Consider the following 26,788-nt stretch of genomic DNA (forward strand, 5'->3'; position numbering starts at 1 on the left):
TCTCGCCGTCCTTGCTTTTAAGGAGCATTCTGTTGTACTTCTTCCAAGACAGATTTGTTCATTCTTTTGGCAGTCCATGGTATCTTCAATCTTCTTCACCAACACCACTATTCAAAGGTGTCAATTCTTCTTTGGTCTTCCTTATTTATTGTTCAGCTTTCACATGCATATGATGTGATTGAAAACACCACGGCTTGGATCAGGCACACCTTAGTCTTCAAGGTGACATTTTTGCTTTTCAACACTTTAAAGAGGTCCTTTGCAGCAGATTTGCTCAATGCAATGTATCATTTGATTTCCTGACTGCTGTTTCCATGGGTGTTGATTGTGAATCCAAGTAAAATGAAATCCTTGACAACTTCAATCTTTTCTCTGTTTATCATGATGTTGCTTATTGGTCCATTTGTGAGGATGTTTGTTTTCTTTATGTTGAGGTATAATCCATACTGAAGGCTGTGGTCTTTGATCTTCATTAGTAAGTGTCTCTAGTCCTCTTCACTTTCAGCAAGCAAGGTTATGTCATCTGCATAACGCAGGTTGTTAATGAGTCTTCCTCCAATCCTGATGCCCTGTTCTCCTTCATATAGTCCAGCTTCTTGAATTATTTGTTCAGCATGCAGATTGAATAGGTATGAGGAAAGGATACAACCCTGACACACACCTTTCCTGACTTTCAACCATTCAGCATCCCCTTGTTCTGTCCAAACAACTGCCTCTTGATCTCTATACAGGTTCCTCATGAGCACATTTGTGTGTTTTGGAATTCCCATTTTTCACAATGTAATCCATAATTCGTTATGATCCACACAGTCGAATGCTTTGCATAGTCAATAAGACATAGGTAATAATCCTTCTGGTATTCTTCTGCTTTCAGCCAGGATCCATCTGACATCAGCAATGATATCCCTGATTCCACGTCGTCTTCTGAATCCGGCCTGAATTTCTGGCAGTTCCCTGTCAATATATAGCTGCAGCCACTTTTGAATGATCTTCAGCAAAATTTTGCTTGTGCGTGATATTAACGATATTGTTAGATAATTTCCACATTCGGTTGGATCACCTTTCTTGGGAATAGTCATAAATATGGATCTCTTCCAGTCGGTTTGCCAGGAAGCTGTCTTCCATATTTCTTGGCATAGCTGAGTGGGTACCTCCAGTGCTGCATCCATTTTTCGAAACATCTCGATTGATATTCCATCAATTCCTGGAGCCTTGTTTTTCACCAATGCCTTCAGAGCAGCTTGGATTTCTTGCTTCTGTACTGTAGGTGCCTGAGCATATGCTACCTCCTGAAATGGTTGAACATTGACCAATTCTTTTTGGTACAGTGACTCTGTGTATTCCTTCCATCTTCTTCTTCTTCTTCTTTTTTTTTTAATTAACTTTTATTGTGCTTTAAGTGAAAGTTTACGAATCAGGTCAGTCTCTCATACAAAAATTTACATACACCTTGCCATACACTTCTAATTGCTCTCCCTCTAATGACATAGCACAGTTCTTCCCCCTACTCTCTCTCCTCATGTCCATTCGGGTAGCTTCTGGCCCCCTCTGCCCTCTCATCTCCCCTCCAGACAGGAGATGCCAACGTAGTCTCATGTGTCTGCTTGATCCAAGAAGCTCGTTCTTCACTAACATCATTTTCCATCCCCTATGTTTTTTGTTTTTTTATTCTACTCCAATCCCTGTCTGAAGAGTTAGCTTTGGGAATGGTTCCTGTCTTGGGCTAACAGAAGGTCTGGGGACCATGGCCTTCGGGGTCCCTCCAGTCCCAGTCTGACTGTTAAGTCTGGTCTTTTTACAAGAATTTGGGGTCTGCATCCCACTGCTCTCCTGCTCCCTCAGGGTTTCTCTGTTGAGTTTCTTGTCAGGGCAGTCATCTGTTGTGGCTGGGCACCATCTAGCTCTTCTGGTCTTGGGCTGTTGTAGTCTCTGGTTTACGTGGTCCTTTCTGTCTCTTAGGCTCATAATTACCCTGTGTCTTTGGTATTCTTTACTGTTCCTTGCTTCAGGTGGGTTGAGACCAATTGACTTCTATCTTCCTTTGATGCTTCCTTCATCATTTAATATTTTTCCCATAGAATTCTTCACTATTGCAACTCAAGGCTTGAATTTTTTTCTCCAGTTCTTTCAGCTTGAGAAACATTCAGCATGTTCTTCCCTTTTGGTTTCCTATCTCCAGTTCTTTGCATGTGTTTGTCTTCTCGGGCGCCCTTTGAAATCTTTTGTTCAGTTCTTTTAGTTCAACATTCTTCCTTTTGCTTTAGCTGCTTGACGCTCGGGAGCAAGTTTCAGAGTCTCCTCTGACATCCATCTTGGTCTTTTCTTTCTTTTCTGTCTTTTCAATGACCTTTTGCTTTCTTTATGTATGATGTCCTTGATGTCATTCCACAGCTCGTCTGGTCTTCTGTCATTAGTATTCAGCGCATCAAGTCTAATCTTGGTGGATATACTCAAGGTCATATTTTGGTTCTCATGGACTTGCTCTGATTTTCTTCAGTTTCAGCTTGAACTTACACATGAGCCATTGATGGTCTTTTTCCACGGTCGGACCCTGGCCTTATTCTGGCTGATGATATGGAGCTTTTTCATCATCTCAGTCCACAGATATAGTTGATTTGATTCATGCATATTCCATCTGGTGAGGTCTATGTGTATAAAAAAAATGTTTTATTTTGGTGAAAAAAGGTATTTGCAGTGAAGTTGTTGGTCTTGCAAAATTCTATCATTTGATCTCCGGCATTGTTTCTATCACCAAGGCCGTATTTTCCAATTACCAATCCTTCTTCTTTGTTTCCGATTTTAGCATTCCAATCACCAGTAATTATCAGTGCATCCTGAAAGCATGTTCTATCAATTTCAGACTGCGGCAGCTGATAAAAATCTTCAATTTCTTCATCTTTGGCCTTAGTAGTTGGTGCGTAAATTTGAATTATAGCATTATTAACTAGTTTTCCTTGTAGGCATATGGATATTATCCTATCACTGACAGTGTTGTACTTCAGGATAGATTTTGAAATGTTCTTTTTGACAATGAATGCAACACCATTCCTCTTCAACTTGTCATTCCCAGCATAGTAGGCTATATGATTGTCCAATTCAAAATGACCAATACCTGTCCATTTGAGCTCACTAATGCCTAGGATATCGATGTTTATGTGTTCCATTTCATTTTTGGTGATTTCCAATTTTCCTAGGTTCATACTTCGTACATTCCAGATTCCAATTATAAATGGATGTTTGCAGCTGTATCTTGTCATTTTGAGTCATGCCACATCAGCAAATGAAAATCTCGAAAGCTTTACTCCATCCAGATCATTAAGATCGACTCTTGGAATCAACTCGGCACTGGGTTGTTTTTTTTTTTTTTTTTTTTCCACTTTGAGGAGGCATCTCTTCCCCAGTTGTGTTTGAGTGCCTTCCATTCTGGGAGGCTCATCTTCTGGCACTATATCAGACAATGTTCCGCTGCCATTCATAAGTTTTTCAGTGGCTAATTCTTTTCAGAAATAGACTGCCTGGTCCTTCTTCCCATAGTAAATTAAATTTAGTGTCTCATTAAACAATTAATACACATATTGTTTTGTGACATTGGTTGCCAGCCCCATGACGTGTCAGCATTCTCTCCTTCTCAGCCTTGGCTTCCCCTTTTCCATTTGTCCAGCGCTCCTGTCCCCTCCTGCCTTCTCAACCTTGCTGGTAGGCTGGTGTGCACATTTGGTTTCCTGTCCACACATGGTTGAGCTACGTGTGCTGTTGTTTGGTTTATAGGCCTGTCTAATCTTTGGTTGAAGGTTGAACCTCAGCAGTGACTTCAGTACTGACTTAAAAAGGGTGGCTGGGGGCCATACTCTGGGGATTTCTCTAGTCTCTGTCAGACCAGTAAGTCTGGTGATTTTTGTGAGTTAGAATTTTGCTCTACATTTATCTCCAGCTCTGTCCGGTACCCTCTGTTGTGATCCCTGTCAGAGCAGTTGGTGGTGGTAGCTGGGCATCATCTAATTGGGCTGGACTCAGTCTGGTAGAGGTTGTGATGCTTGTGGTCCATCAGTCCTTTGGACTAACCTTTCCCTTGTGTCTTTGGTTTTCTTCATTCTCCTTTGCTCCAGACAGGGTGGACCCAGTAGATATACCTTAGGTGGCTGCTCACTAGGATAAATTCTTGTATATAAGCTTCCTGTACCAAAGGATACAGAACTTGAGAGGCTTCTTAAAACATACCAAGTTCTTTTTCAGAAATGTTCATACAATTTGTAGTCTGTATGTATTTTTCAATCCCATATGGGTGCCTAAACCAAAATAAATGGGAGAGCTCAGTAACACTCTGATAAAAGTGGTGGTTAGGCTAAGAATCCAAGGATCTTAAAGCAGGAAGTAACTCCAGATATCATCTAGGTTCAACTCCTCCTTTTAACAATTAAGAACTAAGGTTCAAGAGGTTAAGGGACATACCCCAAATCTCGTCACTAACTAGAGTCAGAATTAAGACAAGTACCTGTATTTAGCATCATGTGATATAATGAGCCAGTTTCGTGGATGGTTCAGATGATTCACAGGAGGCTCGAGGGGTAGGGATGAGTATCCTGAAATGTCCATTTAAATTCTCAGCTGGAAATTTGAGACTTCTAGTGTTTGGGTAGGCTTCACAGTTTCCCCTTGAAGCTTTGCAGCTGTGGCAATGGGATGTGAAAGTAGCCCAAAGGGGACTGGCCTGAACTGGCAGGGCCAGTGCCCACTAAAGGAGATAAACTCTCTGATGTGCCAGGGTAACCCCAAAATCCCCTTTCCTTGTTTCTCCTGGATTTGTCCTCATGTCATATTGGCAAGAATGATTTTAGACTCTCTTCATTATTCTGCTGATTGTGCAATACACTCGAAGAGGGCTGTTCACCTAATCCAAAACTGATATAACTCAAGACTGATTTTCTATAGCACTGACCAAAAATGGAGAGTATTTCCGTTTACTAGCCAGAGTTGACTCCATCATGTGGCAATAGTGTAAACAGAATGTATGTGGCAACAGTGTAAACAGAATGTATGTGGCAACAGTGTAAACAGAATGTATGTGGCAATGGTGTAAACAGGATGTATGTGGCAATGATGTAAACAGAATGTATGTGGCAACAGTGTAAACAGAATGTATGTGGCAATGGTGTAAACAGAATGTATGTGGCAATGATGTAAACAGAAAGTATAATCTGATTTGTCTCTGTATCTTTATGAATAGGCTGGGCTAAACTGTGGTAACAATACACTGTGGTAACAATGACTTAGTACAACAAAGGGTTATTTCTTCCAAAATCCGAAGCAGGTTGGTTGGCCTTCCCCTATGTCCTGGGCATGTCTTCCGAGACATGGTTGCTAAGGTTGCCAAGGTAGGGCAACAGAGAGATATAGAAGTCATGTTACTATTGGTCATGGTCCCTTGGCCAAAAGTAGAAGCATGGTTCCAACCTAACTGGAGGAGACTGTGGGGGAGGGGTACACAGATATCTGGTGAGTGCTAATGGCGTAATGGAAACCCTGGTGGTGTAGTATGTTCAGTTCAAATCCACGAGGTGCTCCCTGGAAACTCTATAGGGTCGCTATGAGTCGGAACCAATTCGACAGCAACGAGTTTGGTTTTTTTGATTTATAATGGTCTCTTCCACATTTGGTGCTGGATACTTGAAATTATCTATTTTAAAAAATTGTGTAGGGACTTTCCTATCATTTCAGTTTTTAAGCATAAAGTAGAACTGTCGTATTACTTTCCTTTTAAACATGATTAAAGTACAATTCTGCGGTGAAGTAGATATTATCATTAAAAAAATCCTTCTGTGCTCCCTGTTAATGAAAAACAACGAAACTTTTACTTAAGAGTTGTGAGACTTGAGCAAGTCATTTAACTTCTCTAAACCCGTATCCTAAATTGAGAATGGTGTAATAATTCCGGTTTGTGAGTGTGTAAAGATTTGGTGGAAGATTTCATATAAAATATTTGACACAGTGCCAAATGAGTTCAATGAATGTGAATTTTTCTTCTTATTGGTATTGTTGATATTGTAATAGGATCTACTACTGTCACAGTAATATTTGATCCTTTGAAATCAGTGTTGTACCCACAGTCATCTGAAGACAACAAGCAATGTGTTGGCCAGGTTCTAGAAATGAAATGTCTTCATTTTTTGTGTGTTCTTGTCTTAGTAGGTCGCGATGGGGAGTTTCAGAGGTCATGCCCTGCCTGGAAGCTTTTTCTGTTTCATCAGTCTATGGTGGAGTATGAAATACATTCTAAAGTATGCCTGCAAAAAGTACAAGCGAACTTGTTACCTTGGTTCCAAGGCATTATTCCATCGAGTAGAAGTTTTGGAGGGAATCATTATAGTTGGCATGGCTTTAAGTGGTGAGTGGACTATTTCTGTGCTCTCTTTTCTCCTTTTGGGTATTTTTACATGCAAAAAAAATTCAATATGAAATCAAGAAATTGATAAAATGAATTTTTACTCAAATTTTTCTTAACACATTCTAACTATATTTATTAGTTTGTTAGGAAGGTGATGCTTTATATTTATAAAAAGGACTATACCATGATGAGTTAGTCATAGTAATTAACTTGCCCATTTAGTCAAGGTGAATTTATAGTACTGTTTGGAGCCTCTGAAATAATTTTATGTCAATTATTCTGACACCCAAAAGAGTAGACTCTATCAGAAAAGTTTTCAAAATGACACTAAAATACTGAGGCCATTATGGGAAATCGCCAATAATAAATCATTGCTGATAGGCTGTGGAGAGGGATCAAGGCTGAAGAAGTCCTTGCCTTATGTATTCATTCTTTTCTCCTGGTTCCTAAACTGGAGAGGGAAGTCAGGCCAGATGAGTGCTAAGGCCCTTCCACTGACCATGAAGAGCCTATGAAAATGTTCTCAGAGTTCCACTGTAGCCTCTCTTTCATGAAAAATACAACTTCCCATTTCCTCACTGGATTTCTTCATCTTTATTCGTGGCAGTAGGTCTTTGCTAATGGTTTTCTAAAAATTATAGAGATGGCCATTTCCAAAGGGAGGAGCTTCTTTGCCAAATTCTGCAGATTAACAAATAAAACAGCATCTCTGACTGAGTAGACCATATGCTCTATCTATCTGAACGTTCTCAATTAAACTTACTGGGGAAAAGCTGGAAACCCTGGTGGCTACAGCTGCTAACCAAAAACGTCGGCAGTTCGAATCTACCAGGTGCTCCTTGGAAACCCAATGGGGGCAGTTCTACTCTGTCCTATAGGGTCACTATGAGTCGGAATCAACTCGACGGCAACAGGTAATGGGGGTAGGGAAGCTAAATGCTTCAGCATTTTTATCCTGAACCAAACACGACCCCTACTTCATGGCAGCTACCCAAAGATGTAATGTCTAAGAAGGAAGTAATCAGCCTCTACAGGACTGATCCTGCAAATCCAAACACTCAAATCATTCAGGATTTACCTTAGTCACTACATTGGAATAGGCAGTGGAACTTGAAGACCTGAAATAGCTGTTTGACTAAAATCGATTGTCTGAACTGGTATTTGAACCTTAAAAAAATAAATAAATAAAAGAAAAGCCTAAAGCACCAATGCTCAGCTATTAGGGAAATGCCTAGGAGAGAGACATCAGTGTAAACAGAATAGATTGGAATAAACAATGGGCTAAACTTCCCGTATCTTCTGTGTTCTAGGTTAGGTTATGGAGAATGCTATTAAAACACTGATATGTTCCTTTGCAGGGATGACTTGGGAACAGTTCGTTCCTGGAGGGCCCCACCTGACCCTGTATGACTATGAAGAAGGCCAGTGGAACCAGCTCCTGGAGTGGCAACATTGCACTATGTATTTCTTCTTTGGGCTGTTTGGTGTGACAAACATCTTATGTTACACCAGTTGTTCACTTCCTGTCTCCTTAGCCAAGTTAATGATGTCAAATGCCTTTTTTGTGGAGGGTAAGTACGTGAGGGAGAATGAGAGAAAGAGTGAGAGAGTGAAGGAATCAAGCCATCAAGTGAGGAACATCATAAAACACAAACCATGGGTGGCCCTTAGTTTCACTGAAAAGGATAAGCTTTTTTTTTTTTTTTCCTTCTCTCAGCTTTTGTCTTCTACAACCACACTCATGGCCGAGACATGCTGGACGTCTATGTGCACCAGCTGCTGTTGTTGGTCATCATTGTGACAGGCCTAATTACCTTCATCGATTTCATGAGGAGCAACATAATTTTGGAGCTTTTGCAGCCAAGCTTCATCTTGCTTCAAGGGACCTGGTTCTGGCAAGTAAGTTGAGGTCTCCCATTAATGTACCTAGCGACTCTGCCTGTAACCTTTCCTCTCTGTTTGATGGGGCAGCTTGCTCTAGAACCCAGAGACTGTCCCCCACCCCCATGTGCTACCTGTAATGAGAAAATGGGCCTCTGAGAGGTGATGTTTCCAGTTTGTGGCCCAGCAGCCCTAGTGGGAGCATTGCCCGAGCAGGTGAGACGGAAGTGGAGTGTGCATATCTTCATGACACACCTGAGTCTACATTATGTAGGAACTCTCAATGGGTGCTTTTAGCTGGAAGCAGTTCCTGACTTTAAAGCAGCTTACAGCCTTATGCTAGTAAGCTAAAGAAATATATGTAAGGCAGGAAATGGAGAAAACTATTATTTCTTAATAAACAACTATGTGCCAGCCACTGTACTGGACTTATATATACACATTGTCTCATTTTGTCCTCACAACAATCTGGACGTTAGGTATGATCATCAGATAAGGAAGACTCATAGAGACCAAGCACACAATAATGGAGGTAGAATTCAAACGTGCATCTGTCTGTCCTCAAATCCCAGGCTCTTTCCCTAAGAAAGAGCTGACTCCCTAACATTGGTACGTTGTTGAGAGTATGAATTCCAGTCAGTGAACATATACTTTATGGAGACTGACCAATCATGATCCGATACACATATATAGACGTAAAGAAAGTTGGGATGGAAGCTGAATGTAGTTTAATCAAGGAAGACTTACTGGAAGAGATTTGTAGTCACCAGAGAGCAGAGATTGGGATGATGAGATTATTTCAGGGATTGGCATTTCACATGCGGAGTGATCAGAAAGCACTGGAAAATAACAGGGAGAAAAACATCAAGGTCAAAACGGGAGACAGGGAAGAGGCGATATTTAAACATGTAAAAAAAAATTTTTGTTTTTTAGAAGAAAGGCTGTTGGGGAGGAGGCTAGTGAAGAGGGGCTTAGTTATTTTAATTACTTGGTTATTTTGAAGGAATAATGACATAGAAAAAATCACAACTATTCTATAATGTGATAACTGATAACTACTGTATTTAGAGGCCGTGGGTGGTACAGATGGTTAACGTGTTCAGCTGCTAACTAGGAGGTTGGAGGTTTGAGTCCACACAGAGGCACCTTGGAAGAAAGGCCTGGTGATCTACTTCCAAAAACATCAGCCATCGAAAACCCTGTGGAGCACAGTTCTACTCTGACACATGCAGAGTCTCCATGAGTTGGAGTCAACTTGACGGCAGCTGGTAACATACCGAAGTTGTTTTCTAGATTATTTATCATCTGCTGGGAATCCAGATAGAGATAGAATAGTATGGAAAACACTCTTATGTCCTCTACACCTCTTGATTAGAGTGTTTTACCAAGTGCATATATTATGCACTCAAAAATAAAAATAAATGAAAAAATTTTTTAAAAAGATGACTTCTGGCTAAGATGACACAGTGAGTTTATGCTTCAGGCGTACCTCCTCTGCTCCCAAGACAAAGCAATGACAAACAATGTATCACAAAATGCCTGGAAAATAAAAATAAAAAATAAGAAAGTGAAAAATACCTACCTGCAATAAAACAAAACAAAACAAAAACAAGGAATGCAACCTTTTTAGGAATGCAACCTTGAGTCCAGGAAGAGAACGGAAATGTCCGGTAGGAGCAGGACAGGCCCCCTGGCTCCAGGTCCAGAGTAGACCATGGTGACTAAGTGCTTGGCCCCCATGGAACTCACCTCTTGTCATTAAGTAGAGTCGACCTCACAGCTACCCTGTAGGACAGAGTAGAGCTGCCCCATAGGGTTTCCAAGGCTCTAATCTCTACAGAAGCAGACCGCCACCTCTTTCTCCCATGGCATGGCTGGTGGGTTCAAACTGCTAACCTATCAGTCCACAGCCAAATGCTTAACTATTGTGCTACCAGGTCTTCTTCCGTGGAACTGAAATGATGTAAAAGGACTCCTCTCAAGGTCAGAGCTGAACCAGGCTCCCTAATTATGCTGTTTATATATTCTATATCCCTAATGGAAACCCTGGTAGCGTAGTAGTAAAGTGCTACGACTGCTAACCATAAAGGTCAGTAGTTCAAATCCACCAGGTGCTTCTTGGAAACATTATGGGGCAGTTCTACTCTGTCCTACAGGGTCGCTATGAGTCAGAATTGACTCGATGGCAATGGGTTTTGTTTTTTGGTTTATATCCCTAATAGTTTTCCATCTGATTGATCTCTCACTTTCTGATAGAGGTATATTAAAGGTTTATATGACAGTTATAGACTTGTCAATTTCTTTATATTTTTCTTTTCTGCTTTAATGTTAAGAGGCTTCTCTTTTTCTAGCTTTTTAAGTTGGAGGCTGAGTTCATTTATTTTTCAGCCTTTCTCGTTTTTAAATATATACCTGTAAGGTTATAAATTTCCCTCTAACCACTACTGGAGCTTCTTCTCAGGAGTTTTGAAGTGTGGTAGTTTTTCATTATTGGGCAATTTTGTAAATGCTGCAATTTCCGTGAGTTTTCCTCTTTTAATTTATGAGCTATTTAGGAGTGTGCTCTTGATTTTCCAAACATTTTCTTTTGTCCTTTATTAATCATTTCTAATTTAATTGCTCTGTTGGCAGAAAATGTGATCTGTATGTTATAGACCTTTGACATGTATTGCAACTTCCTTTGGGTTCTGGCTTGTTGTCAGTGGTTGTAAATATTCCATGTATTTGGAAAAAAAAAATACATCCTTTCTTTCTTGGGCTTATGATATAGTGACTAGATTAAGTTGGCTAAGGAGCTAAATATTCAAATAAAGTTAGAAAGTAAGAACAAGAAACCCAAAGAGAATTGAAGAAAAGAATAATAATAATAAATAAGAAAAGAGCAGGATGAATGAGGTTAATTAGCATTCAATTAATAGCTGATGATTAATAATGTTTAGCATCTGAGAGAGGAACCTGTGGGGTATATCACAACTGAGAACAGGTTGGCTTAATGTTGTCCCTTTTGGCGGAGACATGATGCCCCCCCCCCAACAAAAGGGGGAAAAAAAAAGCTTTTCTAAGGAAGAGCTATGAGGTTAAAGACTTTGGACATAAATTCCAAGATTATTTGAAAATGTTTTCCATCTACCAATATGTCTAGAAGAGTTTCCTTTTTTACCTTGTGGCCAGACTAAATAATGTCTGGAGCTTTAAAGAAAAATGAACATTTAATACCAACGCAAACACACGCACTGGCAGGAAATGAAGTTTTAGCTGTAGTACCCCTCTCCACTCCTGGATTCCAGAGACAAACATGTCTAGAGATTAGGTGAATTTATTAGGTTTCCATGTTTTGTTCCATGTATGTGTGCCGTGGCAATGTTTTACGGCTGAATCTCTGTCTTAAGCTAATAATATTACATCATGATTTGCTTTTCACTGTCTTTTTTCTTGGTACATCTCCACATATGGTTAATTTTAGCACCTAAAATATGTATAAACAGATTAGAGAAAGCACACACCTAGACTCTTGGAACCATAAGGGTAGAGATATGAACTGAATGAAGCAAATTCTCAGACTGGGCACATTTTTATAATTCAGAAACAAATATGGTTATGCATTGCTTAGCATCCATGGTACATTCCGTGAAATAGGACATTATGTGATTTGGTTATTGTGTGAGCACCATGTTATATACTTAGCAAAACTATATGGGATACTGTAGGGTACCTGTATTGACTAAGTAGCCAAGATACTGTACACAAACAGTATTGTATTTCAGCTAATGTATCTATTTGGCAAAGGGAGCCCTGGTGGCACAGCGGTTAAAGCATGTGGCTGCTAACTGAAAGGTTGGCGGTTCGAACCCACAAGTTATTCTGCAGAAAAAAGATGTGGCAGTCTGCTGCCGTAAAGATTTACAGCCTTGGAAGCCCTACAGGGCAGTTCTCCTCTGTCTTATAAAGCCACTATGAGTTCGAATCGACTTGAAGAGGGTGGGTTTTTGTTTTTTGTTTTTTTTTTTTTTTGTATCTGGCAAGGTAATATATGGGTTAAGTAGGTTAACACTGTACGATACTGTATACATAATATAATAATACATTGTAAATATATACTACTGTACACATGTTCAGCTGAAGAGTGCTGTATACATAGGCTAATACGTAACCTGCACTTAGCACAACTGGAGCTTACTGGGCTAACAGTGTTGGGTGAGTCTGGAGGCTGTTGCCAGTACAGCTCTGTACTGTACAAGACACTGAATTTATGCTAAATGACTATACACTGTAATATCCTGTACAGATGTATGTACAATAAATACTTTCCTTGTTTTATTTCTATAAACTTACCTTAGGCTACTTGGTAAACTTCTTCTTTTTTTAACTTTAAGCTTCATAATTTCTTTTCACTTTTTAAACTTTTATGTAAATACTTTCTTAGCCTATATCATACACAATTTAACAAAGAGGGTCAGGGTCATCCACATCATCACCACTCTCAACTTCCTTGCAGTGTTCCCCTGGAAGAGTTTCAGGTCAAAGAACCTCCACAGATGACTGTCACCAACAATATCATCTCCGGTATTGCCTGAAGAACCTGGCTAGGGCTCTTCTTGAGGAGGCGTTGGCTCTTCAGGAATACGTCCAGTGCTGTTTGCCTAGTTTGCTTTTTCTTTTCTCGTATGCAGCACACACTTCATGAACATTCCTCTCTGTCAGTGAAAAGCACTCAGTGTTTGGGTCCATCTCTTCAGCACTCTCCAGCAAGCTGTCCAGGTCTGCAAAGAATATGGCTAACCCCTTACAAGGGGACCTCTTCTGCACCTGGTCTTCTGCTGCACTTTCCTTTTCCCTTGCCTCTTCTTCAGCCACTCATTTCTTGCTCTAGCTCCAGCAACTCTTGGTTTGTTAGTTTCCCAGGAACCACCTCTGGAAGTTCTTCAATGTCCTCATCATCTGTCTAAGTTCAGGTTGTTCTCCATGTTGACAACAGCTCTGTTAATCTTTGCAATCTCATCGTCTTTTTCAAATCCCTTAAAGTCATCACATATCGCTTCAGTAATTTTTCCCATATGCCATTCATGCACTCTTTGGTCACGTCATCCCAGGCTCAAGGAAGGCTCTTCATGCCGTGGTAAATGTACTCCTTCTGGAACTGCATCAGTGTCTTGCCAGTGTCATCAGTTTCCGCCATAGCCTGAGCAAAGGTTCTCTTCAGATAGTGGGCCTTGAATGCTGAAATAACCCCTTGGTCCATTGGCTGGATTAAAGAGGTTGTGTTTGGAAGAAGGAACACCACTTTGTTGGTGGGTTGGAGGTCACCGGTGAAAGGGGGATGTCGTGCAGCATTGTCTACAATTAGCAAAATCTTGAAAGGTATGCCTTCTTCCAAGCAGTACTTCTTAATTTCACTGGCTTAGTGATTGAGAAGGGCATCCTGAAACAGCATCTATGTCATTCAGAACTTGTATTGCGCTGTAATAAACTGGTAGGTATGCTTGTTAATGCTCTCGATAGCCCTCCAGTTTTCACTATGCCAAATAGCAAATGGCTTTAACTCGTAGCCAGCAACACTGCCTCCTAACAACACTCACCCTGTCTTTAAAGCCTGGCATTGGCTTGGCCTCCTTATGGCTGAAGATCCTTTCAGGCATTTGCTTCCAGAATAAGGAGGCTTCGTCTATATCAAAAGTTTGTTGGGGCAAAATACCCTCCCCTACAATTAGTTTATCTAAGTCTTCAACTAATTCTTTGGCTGCCTTCGTATCAGCACTCTCAGACTCACCACTCACTTTCACATTCTGCAGCAAAAAATGGGTTTGAAGCACTTGAACCACCCAGAGCTAACCCTAAACTCACATCATAGTCTGGTCCTGCATTTTCCTTAAAGACCTCAAACAAGCTTCATGCTTCATCAGTGATGGCAACCTGCTGAGAGGGATTCGCCTGTATGTTTGGTCCTCAATCCACCTCATTAGCAATTTCGCCATATCTGATATAGGTGCCTCTTGCATTTTCCTTAGCCTTGTAGCTTTCAGTGGAGCTGATCCTTTAACAGCTTGGAGAATTTTTTGTTTTTGAGGAACGTAGTGACTGTCGAATGTGACATGCCTAAATCACCAGCAATAGAACCCACTGATCGTCCACCTTCATGCTAATAGCCTTTTATTTCACTTCCAAATCAACACTTCTCCTTTGCCGCTTGCCGCTGCTGTTACTAGCACTGGTTTTGCGGCATTTGGTCGCCATGATGCACTTCATGGTAATATTTTCGAAAGAAAAGTAAACAGAGATAATGCTACAAGACTGGAGAGAACGCGGGATATATGACATCGGATGGTGCTACCTAGGAGACGAAGCCTACGCTGTTATACAGCAAACTTATTTGTAAGTAGGGTAAGTTCACGTTAAAGTAACGTTAGAAAGTACAGTAAAGTACGCACATAAGCCAGTAACGTAGGCGTTCGTTATGACTATCAAGATACATGTATTGTAGGTTATATATGTACTGTACCATTATACGTCTGGGAGGGCGATCGTTTTGTATACAGGAGTCATGAGGCCCAGGTGTTGCCCGTGGGAAGCTGTTGCATTTGCTACATCTGGTTAGTCAGCTAAGTTCCATTCTCTGATCAGGATTTCCGAACACTATGAGACCACGGAAGTCTATGTGGTTGAGCGTTGCCCGAACGGTCGTTGTGCGGGGCAAGACTGTACTGTAATTGGATAATGTGCAAAGATAGCAGGAAGTCCCCTCCCAATCTATAAAAATGTTTTCTTTCCTGGAAAAAATTTTCTCAGTAACCTAGCCACATCATTCAATTTAAAAAATGAAAATAAAATCCTTTAGGCTACGTCATCTTATGAATCCTGTTTTCTGTCTCTGTGTAGCAGGGGCAAATTATTCAATAAACAAGGTAAGCACGGGTTTACTTGAGCTTATTTACTAGTCTGAGTGAACAATTTCACATGGATTTCACCATACCACATCAAAGTGAAACTCATACCCTGAGAAGGGTGCTATTAATTCCAGAGGAAGAGGGTAGGGAAAGCTTCCAGGAGCATATGAAATCAAACTGGGATTTGAAAGATGAACGAACATTACCATCGTATCTGGGCTTTCAGTTTAGGGAATGTGACGCGGTATACATGTGATGGGTAATATGATACTGCTTTGCTTATTTTGGTCTTTTTTTTTTTTTTTTAACTATGCTTGAAATGAAACATACAGAGCAAATAAGTTTCTCATTCAGCAATTCATACACAAATTGCTTTGAGACATTTGTTGCAATCTTGGTGGTGTGTCAACACTCTCCCCGTCCATACCCCAATTCCCCGTTCCCGTAAGTCTATTGTTCCTGTCCCTTCCTGCCTTTTGGTCATTGCTTTTGGGCAGGGGTTGGCCCATTGGTCTCCTATACATGTTTGAACTAAGAAGCACGTTCCTCACATGTGTTACTGTTTGTTTTATAGACCTGTCTAATCGTTGGCTGAAAGGTGAACTTTGGGAGTGGCTTCAGTTCTCAGTTAGCAGAGTGTCTGGGGGCCATGGTCTCGGAGGTTTCTCCAGTATCTGTCAGACCAGCAAGTCTGGTCTTTTTGTGTGTATGTGTGTGAATTTGAATGTTGTTCTACATTTGTCTTCTGCCGTGTCTGGGACCCTCCACTGTGATCCCTATCAGAACAGTTGGTGGTGATAGCCAGGCACCATCTAGTTCTTCTGGATCAAGCTGGTGGAGGCTGTGGTACTGGGGTCCATTAGTCCTTTGGACTAATATTTTTCTTGTGTCTTTGTTTTTCTTCATTCTCCTTTGCTCAGGACAGGATGGGACCAGTAGATGTATCTTAGATGGCCGCTTGCAAGCTTTTACTTACCAAAGCTGGATGTAGAATGTTTTCTTTATGAACTTTGTTATGCCAATCGACCTAAATGACCCCCACGACCATGGTCCCCAGCCCTTAGCCCCAGTAACTCAGTCCCTCAGGGTGTTTGGATGTGTCTGTGAAGTTTCTATACTTTGCCTTGGTCCAGTTGTGCTGACTTCCTCTATATTTATTTTGGTCTTGACTGCAAAGGTTTACCTCTGGGAGCTGGAGAAAGTCACTTCCCAAGCAGTGGTAGGCGGGTCATGTGGACAGCATTGAAGGAACATTGGCAAGACTGGTAAATGAGAACTGGGAAGCTAGTCCATATTTCCTTACACTCACCCTCCCTAAAAAAAACCCTTTTTTGACACAGAGTTTCTCTGTTTACTTCCAGGAGTTGCTGTGAGGAGGGCATGAAAAGCAGATTTCCATGGTCCTGACACCCACGTTTAAATGGCTATGCCCTTTGAACTAGGAGTTGACTAGTGACTTGAGTTTCCTTCTTGTCATTTCCAAAGACTGAGCACAGAGGACTTAGAAATTCTTGTTTTCTTCAAGGAGCTTCAGGGACCTTGGCTTTGGTCACTTCGGTTCCCACAGAGAGCTTTCCCAGGGAGGGTGTCCTGTAAAACGTGGATATATCTAAAGCAGCAGGCAAACCAGCTGGGCGGCGTTTTCCTCCCGCAGCTTCAGAGCATTGCAAACTTAGGTCTCTAATTGGATGACGTCTACCAGCGGTGTTGACATCTCATTCTTTCAGAATGTAGCCATGTTCTAATGCTGAGGCCCCAGCCCTGGGTGAGTGAGACACAGGGATGATGCCAGTATTGTCTTTGCAACTGCTTGCAGGTGGACAGCAGGGTCCTGCATTACTTAGTTTCCCTATCACTGATCTAAAATGTAGGCTACAGATGCATCCTGTCTTTTGGGATGTACAAAAAGGTAGGAAAAAAGTCATTCTAAAGTGCCTTGCTAAATTGATTTGATGCAATATTTTGGGAAAATTTGTAAATCTGACACTGGTTGATAAATACATTCAATAGTGCCAGCACAACAGCACAAAAACAGAAAATCTTTGTGAATTAGTCACGGTTCTCCAAAGAAACAGGACAGAGAGAATAAGAGAGAGAGATTTTAAGGAATTAACCTATGAGGCTGTGGGGGCTGGGAAGTCAAAAAATCTGTCAGTCATGTGATCTGCTGAAAACTCAACAGTCTTTTGTCTGATACCCATAGGCTAGGTGGTGGAGCTGGAAACTTCGGAGAGATTTCTGTTACAGTTTTGAGGCAGAATTCCTTCGCCTCTTGGAAATCTCAGTTTTTACTCTGAAGGCCTTCAACTAATTGGATGAGGTCCACCCACATTATCAAGGTTAATTTCCTTAACTTAGAGTCAACTGATTGTAAATGTTAATCACACCAATAAAATACTTCACAGCCACGTTTAGGCTAGTGTTAGACCAAACAACGGGGCACCATAGCCCAGCAAACTGACACTTAAAATTAACCATCACACTTGGTCTGTCTTGCTTTACTTGGTACAGAAGAAATGTTAAGGTAAAAAGCCAGGCAGGTAACCTAAATGACAAAAGTGATGGTGAGAGCCTGCATCAGCCTGTGGTTGCTACTTGGGAATCCAGGCCTAGTGTTACCAGATATTTTGATTTTTACAAAGAAGCCAAGAATGCAAACATTTGTGTAATGTTCCCTAAATTTTTAAACATTAGCAGTGAATCAAATTATTTCAAAAAGGGTGCAGACCAGATAAAACATGTCTGTGAATTAGAAGTGGTTCAGGGGCCTCCAGTCTGCAATCCATGTTGTCAAGGTAACACAGTTATGTCTTCACGGAAGACCAACTTCCATCTCAGCGCTGATAGTTCAGATTGTATTAGAACTGCTGAGATGACCCAGTCTGGCCCTGTTATCCAGGCCACTGTCCTTCATTTGCCTCAGTTAGAAAAGCTACATGGTGAGAGAAAGTGTGCAGGAGAAGAAAGAGCAGTTTTGGGGGCCAGACACCCCTAGTCTGGAATCCTGCCTCAGTTACTCAACCACTGTATAATATTGGAGAAGTTACTAGAGTCTCTGAGTTCCAGGTTTCACCTCAGTAAGATGGGGTTAATGATGTCTTCTTGGGGTTGTTGAGAGGACTAAAGGTTATTGTAAAGTCTGTGTGCAGGAGTGAAGGCAAAGTGCACAGCACGTGATGGTACACTTCCCAGGAGGTACAAATGGTAGTTCTCTTTCCAACTAAAGGAAATCCACAAATGGGAACAATGGTTAAGGCACAGAGCTTGGTTTTCTCTGATTTACTCAGACAATTTGAAGTTTCAAACAGAAATGGAATTAGGTTTTCCTCAGTATTATAAGCAATGTACTTTTTTAACTACAAGATTTCATTTGTTAGGAGTGTGATCATGGGCAAGGCATCAGTTATTAAACCTCCCAGTTTTCCCATCTGGATGATGAAGGTAATAATAATACATTAATGACACCACAAGCACGTGTTTTGTTGCCATCATTATAACGACATTATAATGACGGTAGTAGTAAACCGGGAAGGCCATTGTAAGAAAACTCCTAAGCCATTAAATAAAGGACGCTATTACAACTGTCAGTGTAATTATCTCAGTTATGTATTTCATTTGATTCTACAGACCTGACATTCATTCATTCACTTATTTATTGTTATTGAGTTAAAATTCACTAACACAGAACCAACCATCTTGAAGTCTATAATCAAGTGCAATTTAGTACATTAACAATGTTGTGCAACTCTTTCCTCTATCTATTTCTGAGATGTTTTCATCACCCCAAAAGGAAACTTTATACCCATTAAGTAGTAGTCACTTCCTATTTATTCTCTCCCCAGCCCCTGGCAACCAGGGGCTCTGTCTCTATGGACTTACCTATACTGGATCTTCCATACAATATGTGACCTTCTGTGTCTGGCTTCTTTCGCTTAGCATACTGTTTTTGAGGTTCATCCAAGCTGTAGCACGTATCGATACTTCTTTTTATGACTGAATGATATTCCATTGTATGCAATACCACATTTTGTTTATCCATTCATCAGTTAATTGACATTTGGGTTGTTTCCATCTTTAGACTATGTGAATAGTGCTACAATGAACACTCATGTACAAATTTTTGTTTGAATACTTGTTTTCAGTTCTTAGGAGTAGAATTGCTGGGTTATATAGTAATTCTATGTTCTTCTTTTTGAGTAACTGCCAAACTGTTTCTTGCCATTTTATATTCCCACCAGTAATGCCTTAGGTTCCAATTTCTCCACATCCTCACCAATACTTGTTATTTTGTTTTTCTGATTTTAGCCATCCCAGTGGGTGTAATGGAAACACTGGTTGCATAGTGGTTAAGCACTACGGCTGCTAATCTAAAGGGTTTGCAGTTCGAATCCATCAGGCGCTCCTTGGAAACTCTCTGGGGCAGTTCTACTCTGTCCTATAGGGTCCCTATGAGTTGGAATTGACTCGATGGCAGCGGGTTTGGTTTTTGGAGTGAGAGTAACATGGTATCTCATTGTGTTTTTCATTTGTATTTCTCTAATGACTACTAATGTTGAGCATCTTTTCATGTGGTTCTTGGCCATTTGTATATCTTCTTTCGGGAAATGTCTACTCAAGCCTTTGCCCATTTTTAAATTCAGTTGTTTGTCTTTTTGTTGTTGAGTTGTAAGAGTTCTTTAAGTAGTCTGGGTACTAGACTCTTATCAGGTGTATGATTTGCAAATACTTTCTCCAATTATGTAAGTTGTCTTTTCACTTTCTGATAGTGTTCTTTGATACACAAAAGTTTTTAATTTTGATGAAACTCAATTTATCTATTTTTTTCTTTGGTTGCTTGTATTTTTTGAGTCTTTTCTAAGAATTCATTGAAAATCCAAGGCCATGAAGACTTCTCTTTATGTTTTCTTCTAAGAATTTTATAGCTTTAGCTCTTACATTTCAGACTTTGATCCATCTTCAGTTAATTTTTATGTATGGTGTGAGGTAGGGGTCCAACTTCATTATTTTGCATGTGAATATCCAGTTGTCTTAGCACCATTTGTTGAAGAGACAATTACTTCCCCTGTTGAATGGTCCTGGCACCCTTATTGAAAATCAATTGACCATAGATTTCTGGACTATCAGTTCTATTACATTGATATATATGTCTATGCTTATGTCAGTACCATGCTCTTTTGATTATTATAGCTTTGTAGTATACTTTGATATTGAGAAGCAGAGTCCTTCAACTTTTTTTTTCTTTTTTCAAGATTGTTTTGGCTATTTGGGTTTCCTTGCAATCCCATATAAATTTTAGGATCAACTTTTCCACTTCCACAAAAGAGGACATTGGAATTTTGATAGTGATTGCATTGAATCTGCAGATTGCTTTGAATAGTATTGCCATTTGAACAATATTAAGTCTTCCAATTCATGAAAATGGGATGTCTTCCCACTTATTTAAGTCTTATTTAATTTCTTTCAACAATGTTTGTAGTTTTCAGTATACAAGTCTTGTGCCTTCTTGGTTAAATTTACTCCTAAGTATTTTATTCTTTTTGATGCTATTGTAAATAGAATTCTTTTTCTAAATTCATTTTCAGATTTTTCATTGTTTTGTTGTTATTGTTGTTAGGTGCTGTCAAGTCGATCCTGACTCACAGTGACACTGTGTACAACAGAACAAAACACCGGCCAATCTGCACCATCCTCACAATTGTTGCTATGTTTGAGTCCGTTGTTGCAGCCACTGTGTCAATCCATCTCATTGAGGATCTTCCTCTTTTTCACTGACCCTCTATTTTACCAAGCATGATGTCCTTCTCTAGGGACAAGTCCCTCTTGATAACATATCCAAAGTATGACAGATGAGGTCTTGGCAGCCTCACTTCTGAGGATGTTTCTAAGGAGCATTCTGGCTGTACTTCTGCCAGGGCAGATTTGTTAGATTTGACAGATTTTTTCTTTGGTTGCTTGTATTTTTTGAGTCTTATATAAGAACTCATTGAAAATCCAAGGCCATGAAGATTTACTGGATTTACAGAATCAGTATTCTTCACCAGCACCACAAGTCAAATGCACCAATTCTTCTTTGGTCTTCCTTATTCATTGTCCAGCCCTTGCATGCACATGAGGAGATTGAAAATACCATGGCTTGGGTCAGGTTTACTGTGAGGGTCAAGGCTGTGTGTCAACTTGGCTGGGCCATATTACAGGTGGTTTGCCAGTTATGTAATGATATAGCTTGTCAGTTGTGTAATCATGTATTTCGGCAATTGTGTAATGACATAGTCATCCTCCATTTTGTGATCTGATATGATCATCCTCCATTTGTGATCTGATGTAATGATTCTCCATTTTGTGATCTGATGTGAGCAGCAAATCAGTTGAAAAGGGAGTTTCCTTGGGGGTGTGGCCTGATTCCAATATATGTAGATGTTCTGGCAAAGCTCATTCACTCTGGATCCTGCATTTGGCTCATCACCAATTTATCTCCAGTTCTTGGGTCTTGAGCTAGCACCCTGCTGCCTTACTTGCTGATTCTGAAACTCATCAGCTTCCTCAACCCCATGTGCCAACAGCATACCTCTGACCTCCCAATCTCGGGTTTGTCAGCCTCAGCAGCCATGTGAGTCAAGAGAAGTCTCCAGCATGACACCTGACCCACAGGTTTGACACTTGCCAGCCTCCACAACCACATGAGCCACTGACTTGAGATAAATGTCTCTCTGTATGTTTATATGTATATTCACTTCGCTGGTTTTGCTTCTCTGGAGAACCCAGCCTAAGACACTTGGTACTGAGAGTGGTTCTAGAAAAACAAAATCATAAGGATGAGTTTTCTGAATTGGCTCTCAAGTCTGAGTAGTCTTAAAGATACTGACGACACTGCCTCAAGTAGTAAAGAAGGCACTGTTAATCCACAGTGTGATGTGGCAATAGAAATATGCATACTATCATTAGTGGGTCAAATATTTGTGAGAAATCTGGGTGATCGCGTATTTGATACTTTTCTACAATTTTATCAGGAAGAAAAGGATAAGTAGGCTGGTTGGTTGGTTCTTCTTTTGGTAGACAAAGTGGTGAAAGAAAGAGATGAGCTCAAGGCTTCAGAGTTACAGCTCAAGTGCTGCATAAAACACCTGAAAGTTGACACTTGTGCCCTGAAAGAAAGTCTTATTTCTTGTAATAACAGAGCTGATACTGCCAAAAATCAAACCCAGAGTATTATCATAAAAGTGGATGAATTACAATGCCAAAGGAATTCCGAACTTTGAATGGTGTCTGAAATTAAAGGGAGGGCATTGATTGGGAAGAAGTGAAATCCTGAAACTTGAAATGGGAACATATGGGCAGATAATCAGTAATCTGAGGACACCGAGCCCCTAAATTATGTCGAATCACTCCTGCCAGCAGAACCAACCATCTTACTCCCATCTGAAGATATTACTCCATCTTTGCTAAGCCACCCTTCCCAGGAGAACCATTATCCCCACCACCTCCTTCTGATGAGATTAACCCAGCTATGTCTGAAGAGCCTTTGAGATATCACCTGGGTTAGCATCTGAGTCATTGCCTGGGGCATTGCCTGAGGCAGATGTCTTACAAGACCCACCCTCACAACCTATTTTTGCTTCTAGAGCTATAACTAAGCTTAAGTACTGATGAGCCCCAAAAGGAGAAGTACAAAGTGTTACCCAGGGTTTGGCATGCTACATTCCAAAAGAACTGCTTGGCTTTTCTAATATATGCAAACAGAAACCTGGGGAGTATGTGTGGGAATGGCATTTAAGCGTGTGGGATGATGGTGCAAGGAACATAAGCGTGGATCAGTCTGAGTTTATGATATGGGCCCACTACGTACAGATCTTTTATTCAATGCTTTAGCTCAAGAGGTAATAAAAAGGTGGCAGAAGAAGGTAGTTGTAAATACTAGCTATGACCATGTGACCAGTCACAGAAATAAGGACTGTAATTGTTTTGATTACTTCTTTCTTGTTTTATTACACATGTCTGTATGTGTATATATACAAACATGTGTAATAAACTGCCCCATAGTTTTTCCAAGGTAAATCTTTATGGAAAAAGACTGCTCCATCTCTCTACTGTGGAGCAGCTGGTGGATTTGAAAGGCCAACCTTTCAGTTAGCTGTTGAATGCTTAACCACTCGCCACTTGCCACTCGCCACCAAGGCTCCCATGTATGTGTGTATGAATATATAGAGAGCAAATATTTTTGTTTTCTTCCCTCCCTTATTTCACTACTTACTATAAAATGTAAGATGTAAACAGGGCTTACAATGTGTTTTCAGTTGTATGCATGCTAGTTGTATCATGTTGGGTACAAATAGGACTTTGTAATTGTCTTTATTTAGAGATTGTATATGGTTTAAGGAGCTGTGTACAGGTGCCGAGGTGACAAGGGGTGGACTATGATGGTAAAGGTTGTGTATCAATTTGGCTGGACCATGACCTTAGTGGTTCGGTAGTTATGTAATTATGTAGTTTGGCAGTTATGTAATGATGTAGTTTGGCAGTTGTGTAATGGCATAGTCTGGCAGTTGTATAATGATGTAGTCATCCTCCATTTTGTGATCTGATGTAATCATTCTCAATTTTATGATCTGATATAATCTTCCTACATTTTGTGATCTGATGTGAGCAGCCAATCAGTTGAAAAGGGAGTTTCCTTGGGGGTGTGGCCAGCATCCTATACATATAGATGTTCTGGCAAAGCTCATTCACTCTGAGTCCTGCATCTGATTTGTCATAATCTGACCTCCAGTTCTTGGGGATTAAGCTAGCAGCCTGCTGTCTAACCTGCTGATTCTGAGATTCATTAGCTTCCGTAGTACTGTGAATCAGAAAACTGTCATTTGATCTGCTGATTTTGGGATTTGTCAGCATCTGCAGCCCTGTGAGCCAACAGCCTGTCTTCTTACCTGTCAATCTTGGGTTCATCAGCCCCTGCAACCACAGAGTCAGGAGAAGCCTCCAGCCTCACATGTGACCCATGGACTTGGAACTTGCTAGTCTTCACAACTTCATGAGCCATTTCCTTGAGATAAATCTCTCCATATATATTAATATACATTTGCTTCACTGGTTTTGATTCTCTAGAAAACCCACCCTAAGATACTACCTTAGTCCTCAAGGTGGTATCTTTGCTTTTTAACACTTAAAAGAAGTCTTTTGCAGCAGATTTGTCCAATGCAATACATTGTGTGATTTCTTGACTGTTGCTTCCATGGGCATTGTCATGGATTGGACTGTGTCCCCCCAAAATATGTGTCATGGTTAGGCCATGATTCCCAGTGTTGTGTGGTCGTCCTCCATTTTGTGTATTTCCTAAGTGTTATAAGTCCTAATCTCTGCCTGTGGTTAAAGAAGATTAGGGTGGGACGTAACACCCTTCCTCAAGTCATATCCCTGATCCAATGTAAAGGGAGATTCCCTGGGATGTGGCCTGCACCACCTTTTATTTTACAAGAGATAAAAGGAAAGGGAAGCAAGCAGAGAGCTGGGGACCTCATACCACCAAAAAAGAAACACCAGGAGCAGAGTGCATCCTTTCGACCCGGGGTTCCTACTTGAAAAAGCAACTAATCCACGGGAAGATTGATGAGAAGGACCTTCCTCCAGAGCTGACAGAGAGAGAAAGCCTTCCCCTGAAGCTGATGCCCTCAATTGGGACTTCTAGCCTACTAGATTGTGAGAAAATAAATTTCTCTTTGTTAAAGCCATCCACTTGTGGTGTTTCTGTTGTAGCAGCACTAGATGACTAAGGCAGACATTGATTGTGGATCTAAGTAAAATCAAATCCTCGACAACTTCAATATTTTCTTCATTTATCGTGATGTTGCTTATTGGTCGAGTTGTGAGGATTTTTCTTTTCTTTGCGTTGAGGTGTAGTCCACACTGAAGGCTATAGTTTTTAATCTTTATCAACAAGTGCTTCAAGTCCTCTTAGCTTTCAGCAAGCAAGATTGTGTCATCTGCATATCGCAGGTTGTTAATGAATCCTCCTTCAATGCTGATGGAACTGACCCTCTTCGTCATAGAGCTAGGCGTTTCAGATTATTTGCTCAGCATACAGATTGAATAAATATGGTGAAAGGGTACAACCCTGATGCATACCTTTCCTGATTTTAAACCATGTATTATCCTCTTGCTCTTTTTGAAGACTGCTTCTTGGTCTATGTACAAGTGCCTCATGAGCACAATTAAGTGTTTGGGAATTCCCATTCTTCACAATTGTCTTAGTCATCTAGTGCTGTTATAACAGAAATACCATAAATGGATGGCTTTAATAAAGAGAAATTTATTTCCTCACAGTAAAGCAGGCTAAAAGTCCAAACTCAGGGCATCAGCTCCATAGGAAGGCTTTCTCTGTCGGCCTCCTTATCAATCTTCCCCCAGACTAGGAGCTTCTCTGTCCACGGTCCCTGGGTCCAAAGGATGCGCTTTACTCCTGACACTGCTATCTTGGTGTTATGAGGTCTCCCCCTCTCCTGCTAGCTTCTCTTTTCTTTTATCTCTTGAGAGATAAAAGGTGGTGCAGGCCACACACCAGGGAAACTCCCTTTACATTGGATGTGACCTGGTAAGGGTGTTACAATCCCACCCTAATCCTCTTTAACATAAAATTACAATCACAAAATGGAGGACAACCACACAATACTGAAAATCATGACACAGCCAAATTGATAAACACATTTTGGGGAGGACATAATTCAATCCATGACAGCAATGTTATCTGTAATTTGGTATGAACAACACAGTCGAATGCTTTTGCATAGTCAATAAAACATAGGTAAACATCTTTCTGGTATTCTCTGCGTTCAGCCGAGATCCATCAGACATCAGCAAGGATGTCCCTCATTCCATGTCTTCTTCTGAATCTTGCTTGAATTTCTGACATTTCCTTGCCGATGTACTGCTGCAAAAATTTTTGAATGATCTTCAGCAAAATTTTGCTTGTGTGTGATATTAATGATGTTGTTCAATAATTTCCACATTCTGTTGATCATCTTTCTTTGGAATGGGCACAAATGTGAATCTTTTCCAGTTGGTTGGACAGGTAGCTATCTTCCAAATTTCTTGGCATAGATGAGTGTGCGCTTCCAGCATTGCATCTGTTTGTTGAAACATCTCAGGTAATATTCAATCAACTGTTGGAGCCTCATTTTTTGCCAATGCCTTCAGTGCAGCTTGGACTTCTTCCTTGCATACCATCAGTTCTCGATCACATGCTACCTCCTGAAATGGTTGAATGTTGACCAATTCTTTTTGGTACAGTGGATCTGTATTTCTTCTTTCTTCTTTTGATGCTTCCTGTGTCATTCAATATTTTGCCCATGTTGCTGTTGTTGTTAGGTGCTATCCAGTAGGTCCGACTCATGGTGACTCAATGTAGAACAGATCAAAACACTGCCCGGTCCTGTATCATTCACACATTCATTGCTGTGTTTGAGCTCATTGTTGGAACCAGTTGTCATTCCAGCTCATTGAGGTTTTTCTCTGTATTGCTGACCCTCATCTTTACTATGCATGATGTCCTTCTCCAGGGGCTGGTCCCTCCTGATAACATGTCCTAAGTATGTAAAATGAAGTCTCGCCATCCTTCCTTCTAAGGAGCGTTTTGCCAATATAATCTTCCATTATT

The 26,788-nt window shown here is 40.6% G+C and overlaps 1 protein-coding gene across 2 annotated transcripts in view; it reads left to right on the forward strand.

Annotated features, from left to right (window-relative positions):
- Positions 1-26,788, forward strand: part of TMEM45A (transmembrane protein 45A) — a 116,679-nt gene that overhangs the window by 79,137 nt on the left and 10,754 nt on the right. The window contains exons 2-4 of one of the 2 annotated variants that reach the window (XM_049858049.1): positions 6,184-6,382; positions 7,741-7,953; positions 8,100-8,281. In XM_049858049.1, coding sequence (XP_049714006.1) covers positions 6,193-6,382; positions 7,741-7,953; positions 8,100-8,281 — 585 coding nt within the window. In that variant the 5' untranslated portion in view covers positions 6,184-6,192. The remainder of the gene's footprint in view (positions 1-6,183; positions 6,383-7,740; positions 7,954-8,099; positions 8,282-26,788) is intronic. The other variant, XM_049858050.1, reaches the window with a different exon arrangement.

The sequence above is a fragment of the Elephas maximus genome, chromosome 18 (assembly GCF_024166365.1).
Source record: "Elephas maximus indicus isolate mEleMax1 chromosome 18, mEleMax1 primary haplotype, whole genome shotgun sequence".
NCBI lineage: Eukaryota > Metazoa > Chordata > Mammalia > Proboscidea > Elephantidae > Elephas > Elephas maximus.